This window comes from Mesoplodon densirostris, chromosome 3, assembly GCF_025265405.1.
Source record: "Mesoplodon densirostris isolate mMesDen1 chromosome 3, mMesDen1 primary haplotype, whole genome shotgun sequence".
Classification (NCBI taxonomy): Eukaryota; Metazoa; Chordata; class Mammalia; order Artiodactyla; family Ziphiidae; genus Mesoplodon; species Mesoplodon densirostris.
In genome coordinates, this window is record NC_082663.1 from 65,076,436 (window position 1) to 65,096,063 (window position 19,628).

The 19,628-nt window shown below is 37.7% G+C and overlaps 1 protein-coding gene across 2 annotated transcripts; it reads right to left on the minus strand.

Moving 5' to 3' along the window:
• Window positions 1–635: 635 nt before the first annotated feature.
• Window positions 636–13,752, minus strand: MTX3 (metaxin 3). 2 transcript variants are annotated; one of them, XM_060093096.1, is made up of 9 exons: window positions 13,658–13,752; window positions 13,084–13,153; window positions 12,642–12,718; window positions 11,608–11,700; window positions 10,906–11,088; window positions 10,683–10,759; window positions 10,012–10,169; window positions 8,639–8,727; window positions 636–5,868 (listed from the first exon to the last, which is right to left on the minus strand). In XM_060093096.1, the coding sequence occupies exons 1-9, from the start codon at window positions 13,736–13,738 to the stop codon at window positions 5,758–5,760; spliced, it is 939 nt and encodes a 312-aa protein (XP_059949079.1). In that variant the 5' UTR covers window positions 13,739–13,752; the 3' UTR covers window positions 636–5,757. The 2 variants fall into 2 exon arrangements, with proteins under 2 accessions (XP_059949079.1, XP_059949080.1); XM_060093097.1 differs by lacking the exon at window positions 8,639–8,727 and having other exon boundaries at window positions 5,780–5,868.
• Between the last annotated feature and the right edge of the window lie 5,876 nt (window positions 13,753–19,628).

The window sequence follows — 19,628 nt, forward strand, 5'->3', positions numbered from 1 at the left end:
GTCAAAGAATATATAGCCAACCCAGCCTCCTCTATAGTGCGTGACTTGCTCAGGACTGATGCAAACTCTGGCAAGCCATTGTTTCTAGACATCCAGGGATCCGGGACATGTAAAGTCAATGATTAGAAGGCATTTCTCTGAATTTGCATGAGAAGACCTAAAGAATCAGAACAAAGATCCAACTGCTTTGCACATGGCCACATGTTCACCACACCACAACTCAAACCCAAAGGCAAGCTTTCCAACAAATACACATCCAAAGCATGCAGTTCCAAATATGCAGCCATATACACTGCAGAAAACAAAGAGCATCCTTATGCCTGATGAGTGAACTGGTTTTATACTTTGAAATGAAATCAGATATATTTAGTCCTCTGAAATTAGAAGGTCTAGTGAGGCTTAAACTTGGGGGGATACAGAAACTTGCTGAGAATTTAATAAAAACTGTAAACCCTCATCCTAGAAAATGCATACACAAACATACAATCCTTTTTTAGACCATGTCTTCAGTAGTAGAAGTTGAAAATATTAAACTTTCCTTGCTTTTGTCCCGGAAGCAACTGTACACTTTCTAAGACACTATGTGTGTATGCATGTACATATATATATATATATATATATATATATATATAATAACTAGCTTGTATGTGACTTTAATGCTATAAATACTCACTGCCTTTCTGGTAGTTTTAAAGCACAGCCAAGAACAGTTTGGAATGGAATTCCAAGTTGGTTCCCTCTGTCTCATAGATGCCTAACAAGTGGTTAATTCTCTGAAACCACCAGTTCACACTCCTGTACAGCTGTTCCAAGCCAACTGGGATTCCAGGGAAGCAGCTGGACTGACCAAGGGCCTCACATGTGCCTAAATAACCAACCTATCTAAACCCACAGCCAATCCTCAGTCAACTCCATGGTCCTAGGGAGCCCTAACCTGTCGCTTCCATTTTATCACCACTCAGTAGAAGGGCAGCCAACAACTGGAAACCTCTACAGTGAGTACAAACAAGCAGAAGCACTCTTAGGGCAGCATTTCCCTAAGTACATTTCTCAGAACACAAATCCCACATGACACCTACTTTAAAAAAAAATCCACATAAAAATAAATTAGGAAAATAGTGTATAAAAATACAGGCCCTTCTTGGAGTCTGAAACCACCAAAAGCATATGTAAGGTGCTGAGAAGCCTACAGTAACTCAACTTTGTCTAACCCAGCATTTCCCTGTTTAGCCAAAGAACCCGCTATTCATATAATAACAATATATTCTGCCAAAATATATCTTGAAATGCTTCTCCAAAGAACTGAAATATAGTTTAAGAATATCTTACAATTTCAAATTAATAATAATGAGGATATAAAAAGACTTATTTTTCTGCATTTTTTTAAAGGAACTACTTTGTTTTGCTCTGAATAGTCTTTTATCATAACATTACACTCTCTGTTTACAAACATCCAGCTCAAAGCTACCCTTTCTTATATCATTGTTCAAGAATGTTAATTCTCATCAGTAATCATTGGCCTCCTCATCTGGAACAAATGATTTTTGTATGCTTTTTGATTCCGAGGATACCTCTCCACCTCAATCACAATAATTTTAAGTCTAGGGGAGGTAACCTGGGCTTCTAGCAAACATTATATCCCAACAAGAGTTTGGGGCTAAATAATTTTACAAACCCTTAAAAAAAAAAAAAAAAGCAAAGCACTCCATCTTTACATCTCTATGAAAATCAACATTTTGAAGATCTAATGAAACTTCAGTTAAACCTTTGAGACTAGGATTACTGACCTTTGGTTCATGTAATTACAACAAATTTCTTAAAAATCTAGTAATTTCTTAGGAAATATGAAAACATTGAAAAGTAAATGTTAAGTTCCACAGAGCTGAACAAGAAAAAAGGCAAATGATAATTCTAAATGCCAACAACATACACAAAAGACCGTCATTACAACCCAAATATAATAGGTGGCTCTGCTCAGGATTTCAATTACATAAATAATTAAACCAAGACAAAGTCAATCACTAAATCCCTGTGAACTTAAAAAACAAAAAGCACACAGACACACTGCAGTTTGTTCATCAAAGCATGATCCTAGTGTAGTTAGAGAGAGAACACTTGCAAACAAAGAAGGATTACCACACAGAGACACGGAGGAGTTTTTTTCAAAATATTTTATCCTCATAAAAGGATACCATACCATAGGAAAAAAAGATTCAATTACAAACATAAAATCGTAGAATTTTTAATCTCCTAGGGAAAAGGGGTTCTTGGTTTTAGGGGTTCTTGCTGTTTTTCCTTTGCTGATAAGGCAAAACAGATCTTTAGATTATCATTTGTTATAAACCTGAGTTGTTTTTTTCTTTAAACTCAAGAATGAAATAAATTAAGTTATATTATGCATTTATTCATCTGGAACTGAATACTATGTTTAAAGCATTAAATTTTAAATCATAGTTTATCTAGACAATGATAAACTGACTGAATTTATTTTTAAAACCCTTTTATTTTGAAATAATTATAGACTCACAAAAAGAAGTTGCAAAAATAGTACAGAGAGATCGTATGTAACCATCCCTCAGCTTCTTGTCCTTACATTTAAGCATTTATATTTTGGTTTCAGAGGGATACAATTTTTGACAGTTTATGAAAAAGTAAACAGTTTATGAAAAATCTAATAACATGGTGAATGTCTGTTCCTGGAAGAGGCTCTAAGAAAACATACTACTGACTTCAAATACCGCTTTTATCACATGATACTACCTTTAAAAACTGGTTTTCTGAGATACTGTTACCAATTTCTGCCTCTTTTGATGTCTAGTTTTCTTCCATTTTTGCAGACTTCTGAAAATTGTAACTTAGCTCTGATTGAAATAAGCCTCCCCATTCCTTTAATATATCTAGCCACATTAAATGAACAGAAATTACAAATGGAAATCAAAATGCTTCAGATTTAACATAAAATCTCTAATCCTCGAGCACTCAAAAAATAAAACAAACATGTCTAGGTTGAAATTTAATTCGTTTGTCAGTGCCAACCTTTTAGGAGGAAAAACACTGTGTAGGAATGACTGTCCTTAAAGGTCTTTTACGGTTTCTTTGGTCTTAGGGGAATGGCCAGTCTTATGGATAATTGATGACAGTTTGTTGATGAAAGATCTTTATCTTATGGGAATTATCTGAGCAATTTTCTCATCCTGTACTACCAAGAAACATAAACACAAACATAGTCCCTTTTATCATATTATCCTCCACCATCACTTCCAAAAGAAAGTGGCTCACAGTATTTTTAAGACCGTGGACCATTTATCTCAGCAAACTCAAACTTTATCCAAAGCATATCCTGACAGGTTGCTCAAAAGCTCTCTGCCCAGTCTGGAAAGTTATTCCTTTCCAAGAGCTTCCTATATGTGTGGCTGATCCCTGGAGTGGTTTGTGTTCAGTGATAGCTTCCTAGCATCTCATTAGCTTACACCAAAAACCTCAACTAAGTAACCCAGCATATAAATTCTCACTTATCTAAATCATATTTTGCATCTTAGGAAAGATAGTCTGGAAGCATCATGGCCTATATAGCATACAGCTAAAGGCAGTTCAAAACAGGAATGACCAAAAGGAAATAAATCATATTTACAGTCATCTTTCTACTAAAAAAGGATAGGTACTTGTTATTCTAGAATGATATTTTTTATTAAACTTTCAACACATCAAACATTACAGTATGCTTATTGGCTGCATCTTTGTGTCATAAGAATACGATATTCCACATTCTTATAAAAATATAAACACATTTTGCTTACTCATGGACAGTAGTAACTTTATTGACAGAAAACTTTACATAACCCAGTATTATCCTTTGACTTTGCCCATGGAGAAACCTGGAGTTAAATTTACCATTCAATTTTAGAATCTGTTAGGGTTAATATAGTTCTTTCTCCTACAAATTTTTTATTTGGCCAAAAACTAATTTTAATTGTCCTGTTTTACACGTTTGACAATTGTAAGTCACTTCAAATGCTTTTTGAAAGTTTTAATAGAAATCATAATCGAAAATGACTAACCCTAACTAAAGCATAAGCAGATGATTAATGTGCTAACCACCCATCTCCATCAATCCTAGAGGACAATAAAGTCCTATGGTCATGATTTCCAACACAGAATATTCAAACAGATTTCCGATTGCTGGACTCTAACAGAAGACTAACGCATAACACACACACACACACACTCTCTCTCTCTCTCTCTCTCCCCCACCTGTTGCAGAAGTAATGTGAAACTCATTAGTTTCTTTCTCTCAGTGCATCCAAACAGATGAACAAGACTACCCTGTTTCTCATTAAAACTTTCAAGAAAAAATATTTACAATGACATAAAGACTTCTGTATAAATAGCTACCTAAATACAGAACAAATTGAGAGGATGCAGGTCAAACAGCTGAGTTCCACTCAGCTCAAATTAGACAAGTCTCTTGAGTCCAAAACTGTTTTCCTAACCTGGGGTTTTCTGCAGGATGTGACAAGATTTGCTGAGCACCATAGTAATCTGTTAAGACACTAATCAAAAACATGGTCCTATATTTTAAAAACCCCAGAAGTAGTTTTAGGACAGCAGAAGCACCTCAGCCACTAAAATAAGCAAGATTCTATTATAAGTAAAGTTACCCACACAGCAAATCTTTGAACAGTTCAGCAACCAATAAATAGAAAATGTTCTTTAAAATCTATTTCCAATTACTCCATTGAATCCTTCAACTGTAGTTAACTCTATGGAAAATAATTAGTTGTCATAAAGGTTTTGACTACATGATATGTTTCTTAGGAAAGAACACTGGTCTGAGCCGAGTACGGTGAACCTGGACCAGGTGCACAGCAGGTACTTCTAGTTCTCTGTCAGTGAGCTCCTCCTGAGTTGTGTCTAACAACTGGGCAAGTGTCAGTTAGACTTTACAGCCTGGCATAACAACGATGCTAACACATTCAGCTCTCCCGAAATCAACCCAAGAAAGAGATGACTAGAGTTAAAGATGTCCTACGAATACACAGGTCTAAAGCTCCAATAAATTAAAACAGCCCCTGCTAACCTGTATTGAACACATGAGCAAATACTGTTATATTGAAGTGCATATAGTCAGACAAATATTATATGTAACCACCTTTAATATTTATATATATGGTAGTAACTCCCCCAAAGATTAGACTTATGAGAGCATAATTAAAAAACACATTCCTCATTGCTTTTTAAAGTGAAATACAGGCTTTTCTATTGAAGTAAATAGAATATTAGAATAATATATTTTTCCTAACATCTAAAATAGGCATCAGATTTCTAAACAGAAGAAAAAAAGGCTTCAGCCAAAGAGTCACATATTAGATATTTAGACGGGTCTAAGGATACTAAATTAATAAATTAACTTGAATAAACTAACAGTGCACATTCAGAACAGAAGTGTAGCTTTGGGCCAGCAACATGTGAACCAAAGGCAAAAATCTGCCAAGGTTAAGGCAGGTTTTTTATTTACAGTACAACGTGTTTTCTTGTTTCCCCAAGTTCATTTAGCATTTACGCTGATGTTATTTAAAGTGCATTGCCAAGCTAAAACATGAGCTTCCTAACTAAAAAAAATTGCTGTCATAGAAAGTTTCTTTTGTTTTAGAGTCTTCCTTATACCTATTTATGAATTTTCTTTTTGCCTTCACACACTTAGTAAGTAAGAGATTACTGCAACAATTATATGACTTTGGACACAAAGCATGAAGACTGTCAGGGTGATAGCCGTTGTGAGGAATTACTTTCTTCTGCTGCTGGAGTCAATTTCAGTGTTGGCAGTTTCCGAGGAGGAAGTTGAGGGCTTTGGCGAAGATTGTCATCCATCTGTGGAAAGTACAAAAGGTACATCTGACTAATGGCTATGGCACCACTTATATGGACTGTGGCCTCCCCATCCAAACTATAGTCTAGAAGAGTACCGAACCTTATGTTTCTAGGACTGCTAGAGAAACCGTTTTCTTGCAAATAATCTCTCAAGAATTCTAAACATCATACCTAAATACTGGCTGACTCAGTATATGTATGAAAGCAATATGGCTCATCCTTGACTTCACAAAATTACAGTAATTCCACATAATGAATAGTCTACTGAACTCAACCACAGCACAACTTGGTTTAAGAGATCTTCTAATATTAAGTGTAAAAGCAGTATTTCTGTTACAATACTCTCCACAGTTTACAAAGTATGTTCTCGTTTGATCTTCCCAACACAACTGTAAAGAAAAAAAAAAGGCGGAACACAATCATTCCCTATTTTACAGATTAGCAAAATGAAGCTCAGAAAGGTTACCAGATTTGCAGTAGGTTGCAAAGCTAGCATCAGAGCTGAAATGTGAACACGGGTCTTCTTATTCTAACACTATTGTTCTTTCAACTATATCTCATTGCCTCAATAAAAATGACCTGTACGCCACTCAAAAAGATCACCTCTTTTAGGCTATGACTATTTAGACCAAGAGAAGCTAAGAAGAGACAGAAAGAAGGATAAATTCTTTAGACCTAATCCAGAGGCACTGCAAACACTGGATCAGTTCTAAGTCTGCTCCAGAGAAACAAATCAAGAACATATTTAGAAAATGTCCAAGAGTTTCAGACTTACCCTAAGGAGTACGTTAGCATCCCGGGAAACACTAGGACAGGGGTTACTTAGAACTGAGTCAGACCTTAGACAACTACCTTTAACCAGGGTACCCCAAAACCAGAGTACAAGGTCCTGGTGTTAAGCTGCTTCGTAAAAGACTTGAAAGCAGCTGCCATCGATGACCCAAAACCAACAGAATATAGCATCTTATCACCTACTTGACAGGTAGGCTTTTTTAGAGTTTTGAATATAAGCAGCCCCAAACTCTCTCTTATCTTCTCAAGATGCTTTTATAAAGTATAGGGGAAATGTTTCAGCAGAGGTACATAGGGTTCATAATAAAGGGAAAAGAATAAAAGATTAACTCTTAATTTTCCAAGGGGAAAAGTATTCCCAGTGAACTATCTGAATCAATTGTGATGTCTTTTTTTTCCTTGCAAGAACTAAGTTCCTCAAACATAACTCTTTCTTTTTTTTAAGCTCTAGATTTCCTGTCTAAATGGTGAATGGTGGTAGCCAATAGAATTTGTTCTAATGTCTTGTAACAAACAGTGAACTGTACTGAAGAGCAGATGGGAAGTGGGGTGGAGAGAGGTGCTGATATAGGGTCAGGAAACTCTCATATATTGATGATGCCAAAATGGAACTGTACCAAGTGGTGACAGGGCTTCCTGGCTTCACTTTCTGCATATGTAGGTATTTCATGGTTCCCTTCACATGTCTAATGAATTTGCCACAGATAGAAATGGAAGCTATACTGGATAGCCTTCATCTAGCAGAAAAGTATCTAAAACAGTCTGAGTAATCTTTCCATTATCCACACTTAACTCTCAGTGTATTTCCTCTCTTGAGATTTGCTGGGTTAGGCTATGAATTAAGACAAACTTGGCTTTCATTCAGCTTACCCAAACTTTAATAAGAGGTACATGCAATACCATAAAAAAGAAATAAAATGGTCATTCCAGAGAGTGGCAGTTATAAATCTGGCTATTACCACCAGTAGTAATGGATACATACTTTCATTCATGATTTAGATGACTAACTGCAAAGCTCATGCTGGAATCCAATTTCTAGGGTTAAAATTCCCTCTCTACCTCTGGACAGCTGAATGGCCTCGGGCAGGTGATGTTATAAGCTACTCTCGAAGCTTCAGTATCTCATCTGTAAAATGGGAATGACAAAGTACCTGCACACACAGAGCTGCTGTGAAGATTAAATGAGATAACTCATATAAATCTCATATAACACAGTGCCTGTTACTCAATCCCCCAAATCCTCTAGCCAGTGTTATTAAGCCACAATGACCTATTAGTTTGTGAAAGAATAAAGCATTATCCATTTGTATAAGAAAAAAAAAGCAAGTTTATCAAACACTTGAGGAAAAAATGCATAACTCCCTTGTATTTTTCCAATTAGAATCACCCTTGAAATTTCCATTGTTGGCTCTCTCCCCTACCCAATTCCTCAGTATCTCTCTGAACAAATGCATATTCCCTAAGTGGCTAAATATCCACACTGGCAAAAATTGTAGACAACGTTTAGAACAGAGGATAGGAAGGAGACAAAATAAAACCATTTATGTGGAAGAAAGAAAAGAACGCCATAGTGTTTTTAGCAAGAAAGGATAAGCACAGGTGCTTACAATCTCAAGAAACGTTAACCTTCAGAGACAGAAAGAAGCAGACAAGCAAGCAAGAAGTGTTTTCTTGTTTGTCTCTCTCTTTTTTTGAAGCCAGGCTTTTGGGTCTCCTAACTTGAAAAGTACTACTAATTGGGTGGTAAAAGTAAATCCAATACCATTATCAGATCTTTCCCCATAGCAATCAGGCCATTACTGGCTTCAAAACACTGTATTTTGTACAGCTTTAGTAAATGTATGTTTAAACAGCTTTCTGAAAAAATAAACTTAAAAAAAAACTGAAAAGGTAAAGTTAATGCATAACCCAAAACAATATTACTTGCAGAAAGGAAAATACTAAACTACTATAAAATAACAATTGAAGTAAACTTGACCTTTTCAATCAAGTTGGATTCCTTATTTACAAGTTGTGTGAGTTTCTGCAGATTTGCATCTACCGTTTCTTGTCCAGCAGGAGAGGTGCCTAAGAAGCCAGGACAGAAATCAGAAAGAGGAAATTCTGAAAGCCTTACAAGCTGTTTAGATTCAAAGAATATTGAGTCTATCCACCCTCCTAAGTGCCCCATTGCCCACCACACCCTCCAAAAAAGGCAAAGTGAAAAACCATTCTGGGTTCAAAGGCAAACTTTAGAGGGAGAGTAATGCTCCAAAACCAAACCCTAAGCCAAAGGACTAAATTTGTCCTTAAGGAGACCCTGTTAGCCAAGCATTATGCAGATAGCCAAGGTCATTAGTAAGAGCACAACAGTCCTCATTTCCTTCTCAAATGTGACTTGTACCTGCCCCCCCCCAACCATTTCACATAGGTCTTTAGTTACAACTATTTGAACAGCTTTCTAAGGCCCAAACAGCTATCCACAAAGCATCTGAAGTACTTGGAGGAACTTTAAGAAATACAGATTCCTGGGATCCATCCCTAAGGGATTCTCATTCAGTGAATCTGGTATAGGACCCAAGATTTTGTATGTGTTCTGTAGTCAGGTTTGCTAACCACTGCTCCCAAGTAACAAGGTTGAAAGTTACTCAGTTTCATGACCCGCAAACTAACTAACCCCTCCCTTGTTATATACAAGTGTATTATATATAAAACACATAACCCACTATAAAAAGTAAACTGTCCCTAAACCAACGATCCTTATGACTTCTATTTCTTAAAAGGACAATTCTGGCCAACTCTCCCCATACAAATTTTGTGTCCCAATCACTTAAGCACAAGGCCCAACACGCTCGAAGAATCAGAGCCTAAGTGACAGGTGCCCTCTGTTTACTACACCTCCAGTCTGATGCAATCAGTTTTGAAGTAGTGGAATCATGGGAGTGTACCTGACCAAAATCAATCTGCTGCTCAATTCTGTTCACACAGGAAAATGCTAGAAGCAACATTTAAAGTAATTGCCCATTTGCATTAGGATAAATGCTATCTTTCAGCAGGGACACAATAAATACCTGTGGTTAACTTTTAGAAGAAAATGACCCACTTCAAAGGAGCAATATTTAAAGAGCAAGAAGCAAGAACGGTATAAAATCCAGAACAGACAAACGGCAAATATATATTTCTCTATTTAAAGAAGAACTAACACATGGGAATAAAAGTTGGAAAAATGCAACTTTTTGAAGTTCTATAAACCACCATTTAAAGACAATATACAAACTTCTTTAATAAGTAATAAATTTGGCTTATACATCCTTAGGAGAATATGCAAGTATTCTATGCAAACAAAGATTAGCTGAAGAGGAACCAGCTTACCTCCAAGACTAAGCCTAAAATAACTATTTAGGATGTCATCACAAAAGCGACACAGGTTGGAGAGCTGTTTCAAATGTTCTTGTAACTGAACTTTAGGAAAGCGTACTTTATAAAGAGGTGCGAGAAAACCAAACACATAGGCATCCAAAGTAGAAGGCCTAAAAATAAATTAAGGATTTTTTAAAAGCACATAGAAAATATTAATTTGGGATTATGTTAAAAAAAAACTTTTTCTCAAATACATTTGTCAATTCTGAAGTATACAATACAGTCTTTTAAAAGGTTTACTACCCATTCTGGCTTATAAAAATGATGCAGCTAGGGTTTTACTCATTTGTAGCTTTTAAAAAATACTCTACCCATTTTATTTAGAAGAAAATTAAGTTGTAAATTAAAGATTCATTTTTACTCATAAGTGTTACATACAGACTGGAGACACAGTGGGAATAGTCTTAGAAGTTTCAAATTCACATATGTAGCATATTAAGTCAATGTAAGATTATCCCAACAGAAAAAGTTTCCTATAGTAAAAATCCATTAAAATTTTTTTTAAGTGAAAAACTCATTGGGGATGGGGTGGGAGGACCAGGCAAGGGAACTTGCTTTAAATAACTGCTCACTGAATACATGCAATCAAAACATCAAAATGGTTTTTAAGGGAATGCACTCACGTATCTCCAAAGAAAAACTGAGATGTTCCCAGTCTGTTTGACAGAAGGTTTAGGCACTCCTTGGCATCTCTGTATATCTAATAAGGATGAAATTACATCTCAAAGGTAGGAAAGATACTTGAGAACTCCTTTTCAGACTGGCATCTATAGGTAAGTTCATCCCTGCTCTTTCTCTTGTCCCTCCTCTGGAGGGCCCTTGCTCTGAAGGTAATTCCAACCATACCTGAGCTTCTACATCTCGGAGGTGGTAGAGGGGAGGCTCTCCCCTGGTCAGGAGAATCCTATTCAGTGCTCCCTTAGACATTCTTCCAGGCAGGATCAAACTCAAGGGAAAAGGCATTCGTGAAGCAAACCATGGCTTTGTCACAGTAAAGTAATTGTCACTCTCAACCCAGAATGTGTGAAGCTGCAAAAGGAGGGAAAAAAACACTACAAGCATATTCTTTTACTAAAAGGAAGATCCTCAATCAATGTGAAAGTTTTTCATAAATATCTCTGAATGAAGTAGACTCCATACAAATTTTCCAGTTAGGATGACTCAAGGATAAATCAAGGTTTTTAAATGTGTGAGTTTTATTGATTGCTCTATCCCAAGCACCCAGAATAAGGCCTGGAACACAGTAGGTGCTCAATGAATATTTGTTGAATGAATGAATTACAGCTGGCCCAACTCTATACATGGACAAACTCCAATCTTTCACAGAGAATTCTTATTTCCAAAATGACATTATCTTTCACTTTGTTGTTTCATACACTAGTTGAACATCTAACAGAATCAACCCAGTTCTGCAGTTACATGAAAGAATCAAGACTGATACATAAATGAAATTTCATCTCTTAAGCCTTTTCCATTATTTTTCTTCTAAATCGACTAAGTACATTTTCAGTAAGTCACTAAAATACTGTAATATTCACCAATGCTCACCACTGCAGGAAGAAGCTTCTCTTCGAGGAGAGCAATGTAAGCTAGTGTATCTGCCCCTTGTTTTGCTGACAATTCATAATCGGCATTATATTTCTATTAAAAAATATAAAACCAAAAACCTCGTAAGTCAAGAACATCCCAAAACAGTGAAGCTAAATAAATTAGGACTCCTATTCTTCCTCAAAAATGGCAAACATATTAAAAGGGGAAAAGAGAAATACAAATTCAGTGACAAGTGCTGCTTAATGCAAATAAAGTTCTTAGCACAGCATCACGCACACGTTAGGGTCAATAAATGTTAGTTTTAGGTGTTTATTTATTATTAACTATTATTTCAATGATTGTTAATGACCTAGTTTAGTTTAGTGCATGGCATGTAGTACAAACTTAATAGAGGCTATTATTATTCTTGTTAACAATAAGGAAAAAGTTCTAATTAGTAGCATTTTCCCCTTGAGAAAACCTTCCAATTGAGAAAAGTTCTAAATTTTGTTGATATAGAACTTCTTTTTTTAAACTATAGGCAAAATCAATGATAACTTTTGCATTTATGTAAATTGTTACAGTTTAAACATTTTAGATATATAAGTCTTGGCATGTTCAGATATTTTGGATACATTATTTCATGAAACATTTAACTGCAACTATTAGTTTAAGTGCTTTTAAAAAATAAATAGTTGCTAGTTGATGGGAACTCAGACCTCACACCAAGCACAAAATATATAGCAATTATGGAACTAAATTTACAATCATATCAATAAGTATAATAGTGAAAATGGTTAAATTGAATCTACTTACACCTAAACTCCAATAAAAACCAAGCAAAGTGCATGAAAATATAAATTGACTATAACTCACTATATGGCTTTTGAATCACAGTACAAATCATGATTTAGAGCAGTGACTCTCAAATCTATTCTTATATCAAGCCCTATGTATCTCCAAAAAATAATTCTAAAAAAAATTTTTTTAATGCACTTTCTTTGGAAGCAACATGCAGGGATCAAGAATCTACTTCTCCAGAAGGAACCCACCTGTTTTCTTAAAAAGTTTAGTATTTTTGCCGGCTGAGAAACAATACTGTCTTCAGTTGTCAAAACTGGTACATCTCCTGTAATCAAAACACAGTTTACATATAAGGAAGCATTTCGATTTCCTCTGAAGAGGCTCCAATACCCTAAAAACTATGCCAGTCACATTTGGAGAAGAAAAAAATGAGTAACTTATCTTAGGTTTTTGCAATTTCACACACACAAAGTTTTGGACAGCATTTTCATTTCTCATAATTTCCACTGATTTGGCTTCTCCTTTGAAGTATTACTCAGAATGATCAAAACGTAAGCAACACACAGCCAAGGTCATGGTAAGAACTAAAACCCCAAGGTACTCCATGGCTACAAGCCCCCTAGCTTTAAATAAGAGGGGGGAGGGTGCTTACAGAGGGCAGAAATGGGTGTTTAAAAGTTTACACTGTACCTCTTGAACCTCTCCAGGTGTTATCTATGACATTGACTTTCAGGGGTGCACCAGAAAATTTGGCGTAAGCCTGAAAGAGAGTTTGCAATAAAACATTTTAGACTGAGTACGTAATGCAAATCTGCAGAGCAGCTTTACTTCAAAGCTGGGTCCCCAGAAGGCAGAAACGCCTGACTCGGGGGGTGCGTCCCTCCCGCTACTTCTAGCCGGGGTTGCGCGCTACCAAGATTTCGAGGACTTTTTCCCCCCAAACGTTTGAGGGATTCAGAGCGGGGAGCGCGCGCCTCTTGTTTTGGGCTTTCATTCCACTGCACAGACAGCTTTGCAAGGCTGAGAAAACTCGGAGCCAAGCGGAGAAGCCATGACTTCTCCTCCAGGCTTCGGCGGGGTCACAGGCTAGGCTGTAACTCGTTGGACGGGAGGGAGCCCCGGGCGGTGCAGCGAGCAGCGCCCCGGCCGGCCGGGCCCGAGCGCCGCGGGAACCAACACCAGCCGCCGGGACGCGGACCAGCCAGCCTCGCGTCTCTGGCCCCGCCCCTTCTTTCCCGCGCCCTGGCCTGCGAGGCGGCCTCACCATCACCACCAGGGACTCGCTGTGCACCGACGGGAGACCCCAGCCGCCTCCCCAGCACCTGAGCTCCAAGGGCGCCGCCATCTTGCCGGGGCCGACCTTTGCTATCCCGGAAGTACTTTTGCTGCCTACTTTCCGGCACGTGGAAACGCGGGGGCGGGGCGCGAGGGAAGGAAGGGTACTTTGGGGGATGGGAGAGGTGCAAGGCGGGAAGGGCCACTGAAGGGGTTAACAACGCGCTTAGCATCAGTTTGGCCTGGGGTTTAAGAGTCATGGGCGATGTCAGACAACCCGCCAGTAATTCCTCAAGTACTTATTGGAGGCCATGTGTACCAAGCACTTTGACTATTAACTACCCTGGGCCTAAACTAACCCATTTGTAAACCAGGCATGACGGTTTATTCACATGATTGTTGTGTTTAAAATTATGACATGGAGGTAAAGAACTTGGCATATAGTAGACACTCTGTAATTGTTTGACCCCTTTTCCCCATATATTTGGCTTCTGCTTCTTGCCACTCTCTATCTCAATTAGTCACCTTCATATTTGCTCGTTACACTCTTCCTAAAAGTAACAAGTTTCCTGAAGTTTGTCAAGTGAATTCTGCCGTTCTTCAGCCTGGAATATCATTCTTCCCTGGCACTGCTCCCTCAGAAATGAGCTTAACTGTCACCTCCCTGGGACAATTTTCCAAAGTTAGGAACTTCTGGGTTCCTACAGCATCTTGTACATACTTGAATTGTAGCTTCTATCTGATACAAACCTTTTGCCTTTCATTGTACCAGAAGTTCTTTGAAGACAGAACAGGGCTGGCTTCATAGATGTGAGACCTCTGCAGTCACACAGGGCCCTATACTTAGAAGAGCTCACACTTGTTCTGGTGTCATTGTCTTGAAATTCTTAATAATTTTTGAACAAAGGGCCCTGCATTTGTTATTTCAATTGGGCCCTGCAAATCATGTCACCAGTCGTGTCTGTGGGCCTAGTGGGCATGAACTACATGTTTCTTGAACATCAAGCTGACAATTTCTCAGAAAACTGGAGGGAAAAGAGGAAAGATAGGCCTTGGGAATGCCATGATCGTAACATGCTCTCTGGGTCTTGAAATTAGCACCTGGATGTCAGACTTCTTTCTAGAAGGCAAAGTAAACTTTCTGGGATACCCTCCCAGTCACTCCTCTGAGATCTTTCCTTCCTTGTGCCTCTGAGATGGCTGGGTCCCTTTAAACAACTGAAAACTCAAAAGAAATCTCTGCAAATTTTCATAAAATTACAATTGAACAAGTAATTACTAAGCACTCCCTTACTGTTTACATAGCCATCTAAATTACAGTATGAATCTGCTAAAGTCCATTTTCATGTTTCAAAGGCAAGAGTTCTCAGAAATGGGTAGGGAAGTTATGTCAAAGGTGACATTCCTTTAACAATACTTTAAACTGGGAAATGCGTAACATATGTACCATTAAAATTAAATGTCAAAATATTTATTGAGCAGCTACTATGTCCAAAACACTGTAAGGCTCTGGGAGAATACAGAGATAAATAAGATATGACTTCTATCCTCAGGAGTTTATACTCTACAAAGGAGACAAAGGATTAGGTGTAACAAGTTAGATTATCATAAGTAAAGTTAGAGATAAAAGTAAAATACTATGGAAGCAGAGAGTAGTAATGATACATCCTCTGTGGGATCAATGGAGTCTGTCTGTTCAGTCTTCGGCATAAAGCAGGTAATTCAACTTTCAGATTCAAGTAATTGGACCTCCCTGTTTAGAGGATTAAAATCCCAAGCCATAAAGCTCAGAGTCCATATACTACAATTAGGCACTTAAATAATCATACACAGAGAATGTAGATTACTTGAGTCTTGTTTATAGGAGGGAGGGAGGTGAAAGTGGATGCACATTCTTTGTGGACACACAGCATAATTACTCAGTTTAGCCTTCTCCCTTATTGCTGCTGTTACATACAACACTTTCACTTGCATTAAAGAGAAATTAAATCTCCTAGCATTGAGTTGAGACAGAGAATAGCATGCTAATGCTTCTGATGAGACAATCCTTACACACAGGTTTATTAGTGCCTGTTTAATAGCCATCTTTCATTGTTGCAATTCCTCTTGAGAGTCTGTATTTTCTAGATTGAATTTTAAAACCCTAGGCCAGTTGATTGCACAACCAGGCTGAATATTGTTCCAGAGAACCACAGAGAAAGCTGAAACCTTCAGGGATTATGCCTGGTATGGGTAGTTGTTATGCCCCTGCACCTTTTTTCTGGCTGCTAAAGAGTATTATTCAAAGTTCATCAAAATAACTTCAGATTCCTACCAGGAAGCATGCTATCTGCAAAACATTCATGTATGTGTGGGATGACCTGAATTACAGCTTTATAATGAGTATTCCAGACAGTGTTTTCCCTGAAAAAGAAATCTTACTTTTCAAAATATAGACTTTGAAATGGCTTCATCTAGTGATGGTCATCTGGACTCCAGGGACCTGATCTTGGCATCCATTCCTATCCCTCGTGTGTTTCTTAACTTAGGAGCCATGGTATTAGGATCTTTTGTCTGGATGATTAAGAATCTGTAATATGGTGCTGTCAGCAAATATGAAAGGTTTGTGACAAGTGATTATGCATTATGAACTAGAGAGCCTTGAATGTCGCTTTCAACTCTAAACTTCTGTAATTCAGTTCCATGTTCAGGTAAGGAACCCTTGGGGAGGAAACTAACAAACACTGAATAGAAGTCAGGAGAGCTGGTTTCCTGACTTTGTTTCTAAATAGCCATATGACCTTGAGCCAATCATTTTACCTTTATTCCTCAACTCATTCACTTATAAAGTGAAGGTTGTTTTAGCTCTGAGATACTATCATTTTATGTGTGGTAAGCATTTAATAATAGCTGACATTCAAGGAACAATTTCTACATGCCAGAAATTGTTTTAAGTATCCAACATGACTCATTTGATCTTCATAATGACTCCATGAGGTAAATACTGTTATGTTCCCCTATTTTCAGGGAGGAAAATTAAGGCACAAAGATGTTAATTAACCTTCCCAAGGTCACCTAGCCAATAGGTGATAGAGGCAGGATTTGAACCCAGGCAGTCTGGGCTTATACCCTTAACCACTATGTCATTCTGCCTATAGCCTTCTTTTTCTTTTTTAAAAAAATTTTATTGAAATATAATTGATTTACAATGTTGTGTTAGTTTCAGGTGTACAGCAAAGTGATTCGGTTTTATATATATATATATATATATATATAACTTTTATACATTCTCTTCCATTATAGGTTATTACAAGATATTGAGTATAGTTCTCTTTGCTGTACAGTAGGTCCTTGTTGGTTATCTATGTTATATTTAGTAGTGTGTATACTTTAACCTCAAACTCCTAATTTGTGCCTCCCCCCTTTCTCCTTTGGTAACCATAAGTTTGTTTTCTGTGTCTGTGAGTCTGTTTCTTTTTTTTTTAAGAAGTTCATTTGTATCATTTTTTTTAGATGCCACATATAAGCAATATCATATGATATTTGTCTTTGTCTGACTTACTTCACTTAGTATGATAATCTCTAGGTCCATCCATGCTGCTGAAAATGGCATTATTTCATTCTTTTTTATGGCTAGTATTCCATTGTGTATATATACCACATCTTCTTTATCCCTTCATCTGTTGCTGGACACTTAGGTTGCTTCCATGCCTTGGCTATTGTAAACAGTGCTGCTATGAACATTGGGGTGATGTATCTTTCTGAATTATGTTTTTCTCTGGATATATGCCCAGGAGTGGGACTGCAGGATCATATGGTATCTCTGTTTTTAGTTGTTTAAGGAACCTCCATACTGTTCTCCCTATATAGTGGCTGTACCAATTGACATTCCCACCAACAGTGTAGGAGGGTTCCTTTCTCTCTACACCGTCTCCAGCATTTATTATTTGTAACCTTTTTGATGGCCATTCTGCCTGTAGCCTTGTAAGTAGTCCTATAAAAATCATAGTTTCACTCAGAGTAGAATTATCAGTGCCATGATATTACTATCATTGTTTATTTAATAGTATTTGTTTAGAATTAAGCCATTAAACAAGTTCATGAAGCAACTTCTATATGCCCAGCACCTTGTTGGGCAGTCAGGGAATAAAAACTTGTGTTCATGCTTTCAAGGGGATAGTTGATAAAACAAGGCCTACATATTTGAGGTAACTAGAGATGTTTAGGAGGTACCATTTTGTCAAGCAGACCACAAGTCTACTGTGGCTTTAGACAGTCTTTAATGTACTGCAATGCTTGGCAAAGGCCTGGTAGAAGAAGTAGGACTTTAGCTGACCTTGAAGGATGAGTGCATTGGATTTAAATTGGCACAGAGGAAGGCACTCCATGGGCTATACTACCTGTATAAGTCAAGGCTTAGAGATGGGAATGACAGTGGCAAAGAATCTGAAGACAAGTAAATGGATGCTGGATTTGACAATAAGCTGGAAACTGATCAGGAAGAATGTTGATTGACTAACTTGAGAACCATAATTGGTGATATTGGAAGGCATGGGGATATGTAGTTTTGAGGAAGTAAAAAAAGAGTAAAAGTCTTAATACAATATTAATGGATTCACATAGTCATGGGCGGGAGGTGGAATGCTATTGTTTCATGGACATGATAGGAGGAAGCGTTTTATGAACTCATGCATTGCATTATATGAATTTAAATGTGAAAAAAAATGAAGGGAGGAAATGCTGCAGAATATTATTAGAAGAGAGTCACCTGGCACCCTTGCATTGAGCATTTCTCATTGAATAGGTTGTTAGAAATCAAATTGCAAGAGATTACTAAAGAGAATGGTATTAGGAATAGGGGCAGGTATAATATCACAAGGAATATGTCAGATAAAGGAAGGAAAGGAATAGGACAGGAGCAGAAGACTCAAGATAAAGTTCTTGAAGGAGTTTACAGGGTGGATCTACATACAGACATGGTGAGCAAAAGCCTGAAGATGGCAGAGAGAAGAGTGATGGAGTCCTAGGAATTACCCTAAGAGTTGAGAGGCTGAGATCAGGAGCTTGAGCAGTGGCGCTGGCATTGAAAATGAGAGACATGCTTTCTTTCTGACACTGGAGTAAGTTTCAAGGAGAGCATGGAATGCTGAGTTAGCTCAAATCAGTTACCTTCAAATTTCCCTGTTACATTAGAAAACAAATCAAAAGAGCCTGAGGGAAAAAAATTAGGGTCTCTAAAGAGAGAGAGAAAGCAATTTAGAGGATGTATCAGGGAGTTAGTAAAAAGTGAATGGAAGGGCTTCCCTGGTGGTGCAGTGGTTAATAATCTGCCTGCCAATGCAGGGGACATGGGTTCGAGCCCTGGCCTGGGAAGATCCCACATTGCCACAGAGCAACTAAGCCCATGCACCACAATTACTGAGCCCACATGCCACAACTACTGAAACCCGTGTGCCTAGAACCCGTGCTCTGGAACAAGAGAAGCCACGACAATGAGAAGTCTGCGCACTGCAACAAAGAGTAGCCCCCGCTTGCTGCAACTGGAGAAAGCCCACACACAGCAACAAAGACCCAATGCAGCCAAAAATAAAAACAAATAAATAAATAAATGTATAAAAAAATGTGAATGGAAGCATTGCTGACAATGGCAAAGGTCAAATTTAAATTAGTATGAAGGAGACAAATCAAGTGAGAGCCATGGGCAGGCTAATAATTAGATGCCCTTTCAAAGAGATATTCTTTAAATATTTATTCAACTATTTTTATGGAAATGAAGTTAGCTAGAGAATGTAACAGGATCAATTTACATTTTACCAATTCCAACTATTAGAAGTCCTATGTGGAGACCTGGGTTTTAGTACCCTTTAAAGCTTGGCCCTGAGGATGATAGAAAAGGGAAGGGATCCTAGGAATTGCCATATGAATCGAAAGAAGATGGAATCTAAAGCTTCAGCAGTGGGGCTCAGCCATCTTGAAGCCTA